At 39.0% G+C, this 12,888-nt stretch overlaps 1 protein-coding gene across 5 annotated transcripts in view; it reads right to left on the minus strand.

Annotated features, from left to right (window-relative positions):
* The window catches only part of LOC112045895 (uncharacterized), a 159,705-nt gene that overhangs the window by 80,472 nt on the left and 66,345 nt on the right, over positions 1-12,888 (minus strand). For 3 of the 5 annotated variants that reach the window (XM_052883160.1, XM_052883158.1, XM_052883157.1), the window contains exon 1: positions 6,997-7,291. In XM_052883160.1, the coding sequence (XP_052739120.1) occupies positions 6,997-7,046 (50 nt within the window). In that variant the 5' untranslated portion in view covers positions 7,047-7,291. Of the gene's footprint in view, positions 1-6,804; positions 6,961-6,996; positions 7,292-7,807; positions 7,869-12,888 lie in introns of those variants that run through there. The other 2 variants (XM_052883159.1, XM_052883161.1) reach the window with 2 other exon arrangements.

Here is a 12,888-nt window from a genome sequence, read left to right on the forward strand (position 1 = left end):
GACACGAACCTAGGACCTCCTGATCCAAAACCACTAATGAACCAACGAGGAGTTATCTATAGCAAGTGTACTCGTACCTCTACTATAGGTTATACTATTGTATATGCTAATAGTTTTATTCATACAGCCTTGTGGCAGGCGTCCACTGATCTACATCGTACGTATCGGACGCATCGCATCCAACGGATTTTAGTATTCTTTGTATAGAAAGTCTTACAAGTAAGTCCACTGATCCGCATCGTACAGATCGTATCGAACGAATTTTATCTACCGTAAAATTAAAAAATTATTTGATGCGATCCGATACGTACGATACGGATCAGTAGAGGCCTACTATTAATTATCGCTTTTCATATAGGTACCTAAATGTCTAAATATTAATAAAAATTCATTTACGAAAACTTCATAGATCGTTAACAAAAATAAAATATTCGCCAATTTGAGCAATGTTTAAGACAGCTTATATTTATAATTGAGATATTTTCGTCCAGCATGAAAGTTCTGAGGGAGAGTAGTTACAGTTCGCCCTAGATGTGGGTCGAGTGGGGGGGATGGCTGGAGGAAGTGGGGGGGGAGAGTTATCACTCTGTTTTTCTCGTCGTTGGTACCGCGCCAGGCGCTATAAATCGCAGCTGATCTATTATGGTACGCGAAGGGTTGTGTTTCATAGTCACTATAACAAAAATCCGGACAAGTGTGAGTCGGACTCGCACACCGAGGGCTCCGTACGTCATAATAAATAATTCAGGAATCGAATTGCGCAGTTTTTGCTGAGATTTTCACGAATTTCAGACCACCGGTTTTTTTTATAGATTTAATAAACAAAAAATATTTTCCAATTTTTTTCTTGTACCTCTGGTCTATAACAATGTCTCTTGCCAAATTTCCATTTAGAAAGCATAAATTCCTAAATTTACTCAAGTTGAGATTTGAACTCAAAACCACCTGATTGTAAAACAACGCACAGTACATCTGCGTCAGAGAGGTCGCTATTGCCTACTCGTATACTAACCACCTCATACCTACAATTTGTAATTCATTCCGTGATATAATCAGATAAAGTTGCATCCACAACAAATTACCATCGTTCCACTAATGGAGCCATCACACGCTAACTGGCCACATTACCGACCCGATACCAGCGCGTTATTGGGTCGCGCTTATCGACGTATGACAAATAGGTACAAAGTCTAGGGTTCGATGACTCGCGCCTTTGATTGATTGCTGACGACGTAATTACACAACGAGTTTCCAAAAATACTTCGAAGTGCATGTCTCTAGACGCGCGTTCGTTATTGACATATTCGTTTGCTGACAGCATGATTAATGTTGTCGGCATACGATAATTTTTATACTATAGACTAGGCTAGTGGCCGCGACTTCGTCTTTGGATTTACGTTTTTTTAACTCTTTCTATCTTCGAATCTAACATTTGCCTAGTTCCATAGAATTTATGCTATGTTATTATCATAAAAGAGTATTCATCATTATTATCAACCCATATTCGGCTCACTGCTGAGCTCGAGTCTCTCAGAATGAGACTGGTTAGGCCGATAGTCCACCACGCTGGCCCAATGCGGATTGGCAGACTTCACACACGCAGAGAATTAAGAAAACTATCTGGTATGCACGTATCTTTAGAGCGTGTCTCAAAAAGAAAAAATATTCAATTTCCTAAAATTACACAACTGAAAAGTTGGAGGTGCATGTCCCAGGCCAGATTCGAACCCACACCCTCCGGAATCGAAGGCAGAGGTCATACTGGGCTATCACGGCTTTCGCGTATAAAAGCGTAAAATATATGATTTATTTTATTTATGCCTGGAAAAAATAACCAAAATACAATAAAACGTGATAAATCCTAGTGTACCCTTCAAGGTCAAACTTAATTAATAGACTTCTAAAGAAAGGCGTGGGTTTAATAATAGCTCATTATCGTCAAAAAGATGTGAATCTCCAGCAGACAATTACGATTGTTTCTAATGAGTTTGTTTGTTTGTTCGGACGCGACGTGACTACATCGCCGCGTCTGTACACACATAATACTTAAAGCATACATGTATGTATCAACATAAGTATAGTTTATCAACATGTACAAGTATGAAGTATCGACGGCCTCAGTGGCGCATTGGTATGCACGGTGGATTAACAAGACGGAGGTCCTGGGTTCGATCCCCGGCTGGTTCGATTGAGGTTTTCTAAAATTTCTGCCCTACCGACAAAAACGAGCCGCCAAGCGATTTAGCGTTCCGGTACGATATCGTATAGAAACCGTACAGGTAAGGGCTATATAGCTATCAGATATTTAAAAATAAAAAAAGCGACTTAGCGTTCTGCGATTCTACGTTTTGACCTAGGTCTAGTGATTCCAACAGTTCATCACCATGAAATGATGTCACTCGAGATCATGAGACACAGACTTAAGTATTTGTCGATAAATTAATAATAGAATGAATAAATGTGGAATGTACCTAATTGGGTACATTTACGATTTTGGTGAATTCTAAAATATATTTTTTTAATTTACTTTTAAGTACGTGCTTTTAAATCATCAAACATCTACCAGATGAAAATTATATTTTATCTAAGTAATAATATAAATTGCTTACATATAAATACGTTTAGCTTAAAAAATGTATGGTCGGTTGGGATTGTAGACTATTTACATATTAATGGTTTGAGTTTTTATATTAGCCTTTTACAACCCTATAAAATTCATTAAAAAAACTCAAACGATCAATCTTTCGAAAATTCAAATACACACAGCATTTGAACAAAATTAAGTGAAGACTTTTTTTGATCATTAATACGAACGAATCTTCGCACACACATAGGTGCATACCTGTATAGGTAGTAAACAAGTATTTCATGAATTATTGAATACTTTTCACGAAATACCTAGCCATGTATACATCTGTAGGCGTATCACCACCGATAGGTATCGACGACGTAATCATTACAATTCAAGAGCAAAACACGACGGTCAAGGCCAGCAGATATCGTTCGCGAATTTATTTCTATAAATATTTCACGATGGTGATTAGGGCGAACGAAAAACGACTCGATTAGACTACTTGGGTTAACCGACGTACCGGAACGCTTAATCGCCACCGCGTACCTGACTGAGTTATTTTGTCGAGGACCCAGTAAACGTTATTGTCGAACAAGTTGATCGTCTGCGGCTTTGTTTGACGCGTTTGTCAAACATTGCGTAGTGAAAAAGTAAATTTTGACAAGCAAGATTGTCAAACATGTTTGATCGTTAACACGGTGCTTAAGAGCGTTTCTGTAATTGGACCATCTACTACAGATAATCAATAATTAAAAAAATAAAAATACCCGACTGCTTAACCTGCTCGCATCTTAATAAATAACGTTTTTCTAATTGTAGATGTTTCTAATATGGCCATGATATACCATTTTGAAATCCCTTTGATCCCTTGAATTTTATACTCACATCGCGATATTCAAAAAAAAAAATTTTTTACCTTGAGTCTATAGCACTCACAGTCGTCGTGCTGGTTTTTTTTAATTTTTCACCTATCTAAGAACAATTAGGTTATTAAGATAAATCTAACGATATCTTAATTACGCAAATCCGTTCAGCAGTTTAGAAGATATGAGATAATAAAGAATATTACATACATACATACTTGGGTACATACCAGTGGGTACCCTCCTTGCAGTCTGGTAAAAAGAAAACATAGATACGAATTCGAATCTCACGCCGTAGAGTAATGAAAACATCTTTAGAACAGCCCGACAGATCTGATACAACTATGAGCAAGGATCATTGCTTAGCTAACGTACCGGATCTCTTAATGGCCAATACAGAGCATTTCTGACCAGAAAGAAATGTATAGAGATGCATGCACGAGCATACGGTCAGAAGCTGGTGTTACTGACAAGTTTCAAGTGGAGGTGGGCTTACACCAAGGATCGGCTTTAAGCCCCTATTTGTTTCTCCTAGTAATGGATGCTCTGACATCAGACATACAGGAAGAAGCACCTTGGTGTATGCTGTTCGCCGATGATATTGTACTTGTCGGAGAAAACGCATCTGAGGTACAGAGCAGACTGGGAAAATGGCAGGAGAAATTGGAAAGTGTTGGTCTACGAATCAGTCAAACGAAAACTGAATACTTATTCTTGGACTTTGGCGGTACATCTCAATCTTCCAAAATTGCCTTAAATGATGTAACCCTACCAGCTTGCTCCGATTTTCGGTACCTCGGGTCGCTTTTTCAAAACGATGGCAATGTGGACCGAGATGTAAAAAGTAGAATGAATGCGGGATGGATGAAATGGCGACAGGTCTCAGGTGTACTATGTGACCCGCGAATGCCTCTTAGACTTAAGGGTAAAATATACAAAACGGTTGTAAGACCTGTCGTGCTGTATGGATCAGAATGTTGGGCGGTGAAAGGGATGGATAGTAAACGAATGCATGTGAACGAAATGCGTATGTTGAGATGGATGTGTGGTGTGACAAGAATAGATAAAATAAGGAATGAGTATATAAGAGGAAGTCTGAAGGTGGCGCCAGTGACAGAAAAATTGAGGAGTAGAAGGTTAGCTTGGTATGGACATGTAATGCGTAGAGAGGAAAGTCATATTACTAGAAAAATGTTGAATGTGCAAGTGGAAGGTCATAAGAGGAGAGGAAGGCCAAAGAAGAGATGGTTGGATTGTGTGAAAGAGGACATGTGTGTAAAAGGAGTGGATGATGAGTTGACGAGTAATAGAAACGAATGGAAAAGATTGACATATTTTTCCGACCCCACTTAAGTGGGATAAGGGTAAGGAGATGATGACAGAGCATTTCTGACCAGATCTTAAGACAATTCCAAGAAATAAACACGGCATCGCACGTCAAAATGGTTGCCACGTCAGCTGGTAGTTAGTTATAACAGATACCAGCGCCAGAGCTCGTTGTGAAACGCTATCCGCGTAGTGTGGGCAGGTAGAGGTAGTGCGGAGTACCTACGTGGGTGTAGTGGAAAGTTCCCACCTGCCCCCTCCCGCGGCACTGATACCCGTTTATTTGACTGACTACATAGGAGTACAACTACTGTATGATGTAAGTACCTTGTGTTTGATATAGAACTAAATTAGTTATCTTTTTCGATTAACTTTTGTTCACTGTGTATCTACTTGAAAATAACAAAGCTAATATGGTAATAGGTATGGAGAGTGCAGAAGTTCAGAGATTGGCGTGACCAGAACCAAACCAAAATTCAGCAATATTGAGACAAAGTTAAGGCGAGTCATAGACAAATTGTATTGTATAATAAGTACTTTATTTGACTTTTGAAGTATGGTAGACGACCAATGATGAGACAACATGTATGAGTAGGGAACAATGTGGCTTTAGGAGATAGGACGTTACGCCCTCATTCGGACGAGAGTTTTTTTAACGGACGTTAAAAACACTTTTAAATATAGTATGAAGTTAAATGAAGCTCTGTTTCCAACGCCCAATATTGAAAATGCAACACTGTTCGAAAAAAAACGTTATGTTTTAAAAACGCTGTCGTGTGAACATATAGGTACCTACTTGGGAATGCATTTGTTGTATTTGAACGCTTTTTAACGTCCGTTAAAAAAACTCTTGTGCGAAAGAGGTTACCAAGGTAGGTTACAATCGTTGAAGTAAGTTTAAGGTGTAGTACATGTTAATTTTTTAACCGACTTCAAACAAAGTAGGAAATTCTCCATTCGTCTGTATGAGTTTTTTTATGTATTTTTTTCGGAATAATATGAAATCCTATCCTTAGTCGCTAGACATAGACACTTAGTTTCGTGATTCTTCAAACTGCCTGCCTACATAATGAGAAGAAAATACCTAACCTTTTAACCCTGATGCCATGTCCACCATGATCCAAAGTTCATAGTTAGAACCGTTGAAAATACTCAAAAATTTTCAGTTTAGGTGCATCATGAGGTAAGGCAACTGTCTTGTACATAAGTACCTAGTTCAGTTGTTGACCCGGTTAATTAATTAAAAGTGTAGGTATTATGGTACCCAATGTTAGTGATACTATCATTAAACTATTTGTTAAATTTAAATGATAACACTAAAAGCAATAGACACTATGAAGATACATCCGGCCAAGGTTTAGTGCAGAATCCGTGACAGCGTACTTTAGTCACTAGCCAGGGGTAGCCCAGGTATCTACTAGTTAGTTAGTAGAAAAAAAATGAGATTTTCTTACAAAATTTACATTCAATGACAAGTTAGTCATTGACTGCGATCGTGACGCGTAAGTGAAGTGACGATGCACTCTCAAATAGAAACGGAAGTTTATTCTACCCAGGTACCTCAGACGGTTTCTGCGCGGCATCGTACCGAAACGCTGAATCGATTAGCGGTACGTCTTTGTTGGTAAGGTGGTAACTAGCCACGGTCGATGCCTACCACCAGAGCACACCTGAGTTAATTTCGAAAAAATATTAAAATTATAAAGTGACAAGCGTTGGAAATCGAACTCGGACTTCTCTGGTGAGAACTTCGTCACTAACTGCGCCAGGTCGTCAGAACACGACGTCATCATGAAAAATATAGTGCTGTATAAAATGCTTTCAATATATTTTAGATTGAGTACAAACCGACACAATGATTTTAAGTACAATCCTACATGGATTCGCTACATCCTTGTGTGGGATCCTTGTGTCGGTTTATGGTCGTTAGTGCATTTTTCGCTACCACGAGAATAGAAAGTAGCCAGTCTTAAGCAGATACCCATAGAATTTCAACGTTAACCTAATGCTATTCTACTGCAGTGAACTAAACTTACAACTTACCGACCGACCGAGTGAGGACCAGGACCCTAAAGCAGGCAATTCCAGGCGTTACGATGTTCTGTTGTGCACACAGGGTGTGTGGGGACGAGCCACGAGTGGTACAGGGTGTAGTGTAATGTGTGGTTACAGTGTAGCGGCGTGGAGCACGAGGCGGGCCACGTCACATGACACTATCTCACGAGCCGAATATACCTTGAAATGATGTCAATCAAGACTTCCCCCGAAGGCGCCGACCACACCATAATACACTATAGCACTGCACTAAAAATTCACCTATAGCCGTAGTGGCACCTATAGAACACCATCACTCGGATAAGGGTTACACACTACGCGTTCCGGAATGATAACGCGGCCAAACAAAAAAAAAACGAGGGTCCTAAGAAGGTCGAATCTGGTATTTTTTTGTCGAGAGCTGGCAACGTCGCACCGGTCGCCGGACGGACGCGCGTTCGGTCCGCGCGCCGCTCATTGGCCGAGTGAGCCGGCCGCCATCACTGCGCGCCGCGCGTTCGCCCAATGATGCCGCGTCCCGCACGCCCCGCCCACATCCTTCCAGCCTGTTGAATGGAACGAGCGGCAGTCGCGTACGAGACGCCGAGGAAGAACGACGTGCCAACTGAGAGTTACAAATCTTAACATCCAACGAATGCAAACACGAGATGCTGCAATGTGTTGTGTGGAACTTCGAAAAATTGCATACTTAACTCTTCCGACGAACAAAACTGCAGGTTTGGTAAGGTTAAGTTACATTTAGCAAAACACTTGGGTAGAGTAAAAACATCACAACAATGTAGTGTAAGGTAATAATCAAGTCAACAATACTAAGATTAATTACGAGTTCCGACACACAAATGCATAACATTTTAAGTGGTGTGGTGTGTTCATTGAAATAACTTATATGATAGAAAGCTAAGTCTACGTTTAATAATTATTATCAACACTTCAACTTCGAAGAGGTTGGTTTGAAGGAAATGAACATTATTCATAAGGAAAGACTAGTTACATGTGACTATACCCCATCCTTTAACTCCTTTTGAGTATCTGATCTGTAGTTGGTGCAGTACCTGGAAAAAAAACGAAAAAGCTTATGTCTTTGTACTGTTGTAGTAAAATTATGAACAGTGTTTGATCAGTGCCTATTGTAGGAAAGATTATTCAATTCTAAAAAATGATACCTACATTCTAACAGACCAGCCATGATGACCTAACTGCAATGATATTTTGTCGAATCTAATAATTTCCATACTAAACTACCTACCTACCTACTATCTTATACAATTGTTAGATACTGAGGTGGAGTTGTGTCGCTAAGATTTCATTTTATAAATGGAAAAACTTGAGTAAGTTGAGTACTCGTATACCTGCCTTTATTTAGGTAATCATTTATTTTTCTTTTAATAAATTTTAGAAGACTTCAAAGACATGACCCTTTTCTATATCTCAAAATTGATAGTCAAACGGGACTATTTTAATGGCCCATGGCAGGGTAATTATTAATTATGGAGCTTGTTTTGCTCATAACGCTGTTCTAATGCGGCTATTAGTAATAACGACGGACAATAAGAATATCTTGTAAAAAAAAAGTAATAATTCAATAAATAATCTTCATTATGTTTTAAATCTGATAATCGTTTGGTATCGGAATAACCTTGAGAAACTAAAATGGCGTATTCTAAAATTGAACAGGTAGGTTAGTGACTATAAAAGTACAAAAATCACAGATAGGTAATAAAAAAATATAACAACGATAATAAAGCGTGATACATAATCGTAAGTGGTAATTATCTCCAAAGTCCATAGCCGCAACATTAGAAGAGCTAGTCAAGGCGGCTATGTGTGCGTGTAACAAAACGCAGGTAATCATTTGTTGTCCATGTGTGGGTGACGCATGTAATGGCGGAATGCGACACATTTTTCATGCGCCAGCGCATCGTTGAGTAGGGCTGCAAAATTTATTCTGTTAGTCTGTTACTGTGTTACATCTAAAATACCACACTTGTCTAACAGAACGTACATTATCATCCATAGTAATATTATAAACAGGAAAGATTTGTATGTAACGAATAAACCCAAAAACTACAGAAACGATTTGAACAACTTTTTTACCAACAGAAAGCTACATTATCAGGGAGTCTCATCTATACTAATCTATACTATTTCTATACTTATACTTAATATTATAAAGAGGTAAAGTTTGTAAGTTTGTAAGTTTGTCACATTTTTTAAATGGGGTAATCTTCGGAACTACTGGTTCGATTTTAAAAATTCTTTCACCAGTAGAATGCTACATTATCGGGGAGTGCTATAGGCTATATATTATATTGGTATCATATATATTAGCCGAGTTATCACAGTTTTTGTCATACAGGTCGGACTGAAAATCCTCTTAAACAGACTTATTCGCATGCGCTGCCTTAACTATTGTGTAAAATTGAAATTAATGTATGAAGACTTTATGTATCTTTAAAAGTTTTACAAAAAAGTCCGCGACACTATATATCTATCTTCTATATATTAGCAGATATAGTACCTTTTGTGTTTTAAAAATTATTAATTTTATATACTTAGTTTTACGTCATTATTTATACAACTAAACTTTAGTCCTTATTAAAATAAATTATTTAATAATCACAAGGATATTATGGAGATAAGATTTGCCCTTTACAGTATGTTAATTACTTAAATAGTTTCGGAGACAATACAAAATTTCTAAAAGACGCAGAAATTCCGCTATATGACGCCCGGCGCTTTCATTTACGTAGTTCCCGTTCCCGTGTGAATATGGGGATCAAACATAGCCTATGACACTCGCAAATAACGTAGCTTTCTATTGGTAAAACAATTTTCCAAATCGGTCCAGTAGATCCAGAGATTACCTCCTACAACCACACAAACTTTACCTCTTTATATTATTAGCATAGAAGTTTCTATTTCTCTTGTTCATACCACCACTCTCGAAGGACTGGACCGATTTTACTAAGGGTAGGAGTAAGATAGAGAAATTACAGGGTAGGGTAGGGTACGGGTAGGGAAGCGTAGGGGTAGTGTAGGGGAAGGGTAGGTTTATGGCCGGGTTTGGGGTAGTGGTAGGGTAGAGGTACGGGTAGGATAGGGAAGTGGTAGGGTAGGGGTAGGATAGGCGTGAGATAGGGGTACGGGTGGGATAGGGGTATTAACGGGATAGGTTACGGGGAGGGTAGGGGTAGGATGGAGGTAGGGCTAGGATGGGGGTAGGGTAGGGGTAGGGTAGATGTAGGTGTTGGGTAGGGTAGGGTTGGGGTAGTGGTAGGGTAGGGGTAGGGTAGGGTAAGGGTAGTAGTAAAGTTGACATCGAAATTTACGCGGACGAAGTCGCGGGCGTCCGCTAGTACTCTATATTTTGCCCCCGTATTTTAAATGTGAAAAATTAAGGATTTTTTTTTTAAATACATTTTACCCATACTTATTGTATACTACTGTAGCTACACTAAAAGGGTATTACTGAAGTGTATGTGACACATCCATCCCTCAAACACCTACCGCATCGATCCTCATCGGCGGGCAGAGGGAGGATAATTCGACCGCGTCCCACCGGTCGACGATCCTCGTATTATTGCTGACCAAATCTTAATTAATTCGCTCTCGAGCCGGGACCGGGCGGTTGCCTAGCAACGGAGCTCATCACCAGAGCGAAAGTACCTACTTATGAACTTTACGGCGAGAATTTTGTCTCCCACCTTCCATACGCTAGCTATATTGCCACTGAGGAGCTTAGCACTAAGTCGACATGTCACTTCTACAACCTCGCAGCATCGCGTGTTCAACAAAGATCGAAGAAATGTCAGGAAAAGTAAACGAATGAATTCTATGCGTAAGCAAATGCAGTCTGTAACGATTTCAACAAAGATTGAAGAAATGGCAGGAAAAGTAAACGAATGAATTCTATGCGTAAGCAAATGCAGTCTGTAACGATTAGAAAAAAAATATAATTCAATACAAAATGAAAAAAAAATACTTATGTGCCCATTTTTGTAGAATAAAAGATTTTAAAATCAGAGACGAATATCTTGGCAATCCATAGGTCCATCGCGTGTCAGAGAGAAAAACTCCGAGCACAGTCCTGGACCTGTGACCAATGGGGAATGTAGCGTTAAACAATTCCTTGACAATCGATTAACACTCCCCTTCTCCGCTCGTTTTGTTCTCCCTGCATAGCTAAATTTGGTAAGATCCTATTAAAGCAGCTTTGGATACCCGTTCTAATATAGAACCTGCTGCAGTTCTAGGTAACGAAAACGAAATCTCCGAATTCATCTCTAGTTGCTGGAATAATTTGCCTCGACTGGTGACAAGGGCTGGCTCATTTTTTGCGCAAACGATCAGCCTGGCTGTTCAGCGCAGAAATTACCAAAAGAAATATAGATCTAAGAAAAATAACCAAATTTCACAAACTGTACAAGATTATGAAAGATATTTTTACAAAAAAATCGAAAAATATCTTTACGTTTGAATCGAAAAAATGTAGCATGAATATGTGAAATCTGAATATTGGGGCCACTTTATAGTGGGCAAGATGGAAATTGAAAAAAAACATTTTAAACAGCTTATGTACAATGAAAGAAATTGTTAAGAGGGTATGAAGTATATTTTTTAAATTTATTCAAGAACGTAAACGCAAATTGTTATCTCCGATAAAGTTCTGACTAAACAAGTGCGTCAGAATTTGAAGAAAAGGTTTTTATTCGATTCTGCGAAAGAGGCGGTACTTTGGGTGACCGAGACTACAAATCCGCCACTGGATACCAGCACAGAACATACTCGTAGAGCGCTAAAGCTAACGTTCTATGGAAACCATAATAATCAAAACGACCTGAAAATATTTACTAAAGTTATAAAGCGGAAGAGTGTGTTTGTTTAAACGCGTTGAACTCTGAACGGAAAGACTAAGTTGTGGTCGTCTAATGCTACCTACCACATACAATTACGAAGATGATACAATCTACTCGTACAGCAAGCACAGCCGCGAACAAAAGCTAGTACAAATAAAATACATATTGACTCGCTACCGGGCGGCTGCCAAGGCGGGTTGTATTTCCAAGCGGTATTGACACAGCGCTGGCGCGGCCCGGCGCGGCCGGTAGACACGTTCAATTTGAAGCTCGATTTATCTCACTGCTGCTGCCGACCTTCATTTTATAATATTTAAACCTAGTTTACCTAGTAGGTATATAGCATAATATTACCTAAACTTTGAAGCCTAAATTGGAAATTCAATGACTTAACTACGATCTTACTTGACGTAAAGTGAAGAAGATGCAGTTTAAGATGCAATTGAAAACGGAACGGAAGATGTCCAAGCTTGCTCTACTTATACCACTGACAGTTTCTATACTGAACGCTAAATCGCTTGCTAGTAATTCAACCCAGGACATGCCCTTTTACAACCACAGCATTACCCAATGAGCCATCGAGATCGTCAAAACCTAATACTCTACTTATGCCTGCTACTAGTCTATCTAAGTAAGCCTACGTCTCATATACAGCAGTAATTATGCGCGACAACGTAAAAGCGATGTGCTTGAGAATTAACCCGAAGCGCCGAAATATTCACGAATATTTTAGGGTATAAGACAGGCCCCAGATTTATATATCTATACCACAGGCTATATGGACACTTTCCATCACGGTGACCCAAATATTCGCTTTTTGCGCAAGCTAACCTTCTGATTACTCTGTCCCAATTTATTAAATCGTTTAGACTTCTAAATTCAGGAAGGTGTAAATCCTTAGAATCGTATAGTAGAAGATCTGTATTAGAAAGGACCTTCACCCATCTGTTTAATGGATAACAAGTGTCTTCAGCTAAAAATTCCTAAAGTGTACGTAAACGAATATAACTATTATAGTTTGTATAATAGTTATATTCGTTTACGTACACTTTACACATACCTAGATCTCGTTGTTAGAGTTAGCACGAATACGGAATGAGGCTCAGGGTTCGTATCCTTGGTCATGCTAACTAAAGTATAAAATAGTATCCAATGCAAAGTGAGCCACGTTGATACTCTTTCTCGGTGGCGTGCCCAAGTTTTTTATCTAGGTTAG

This window comes from Bicyclus anynana, chromosome 8 (genome assembly GCF_947172395.1).
Source record: "Bicyclus anynana chromosome 8, ilBicAnyn1.1, whole genome shotgun sequence".
In the NCBI taxonomy this organism is placed as follows: domain Eukaryota; kingdom Metazoa; phylum Arthropoda; class Insecta; order Lepidoptera; family Nymphalidae; genus Bicyclus; species Bicyclus anynana.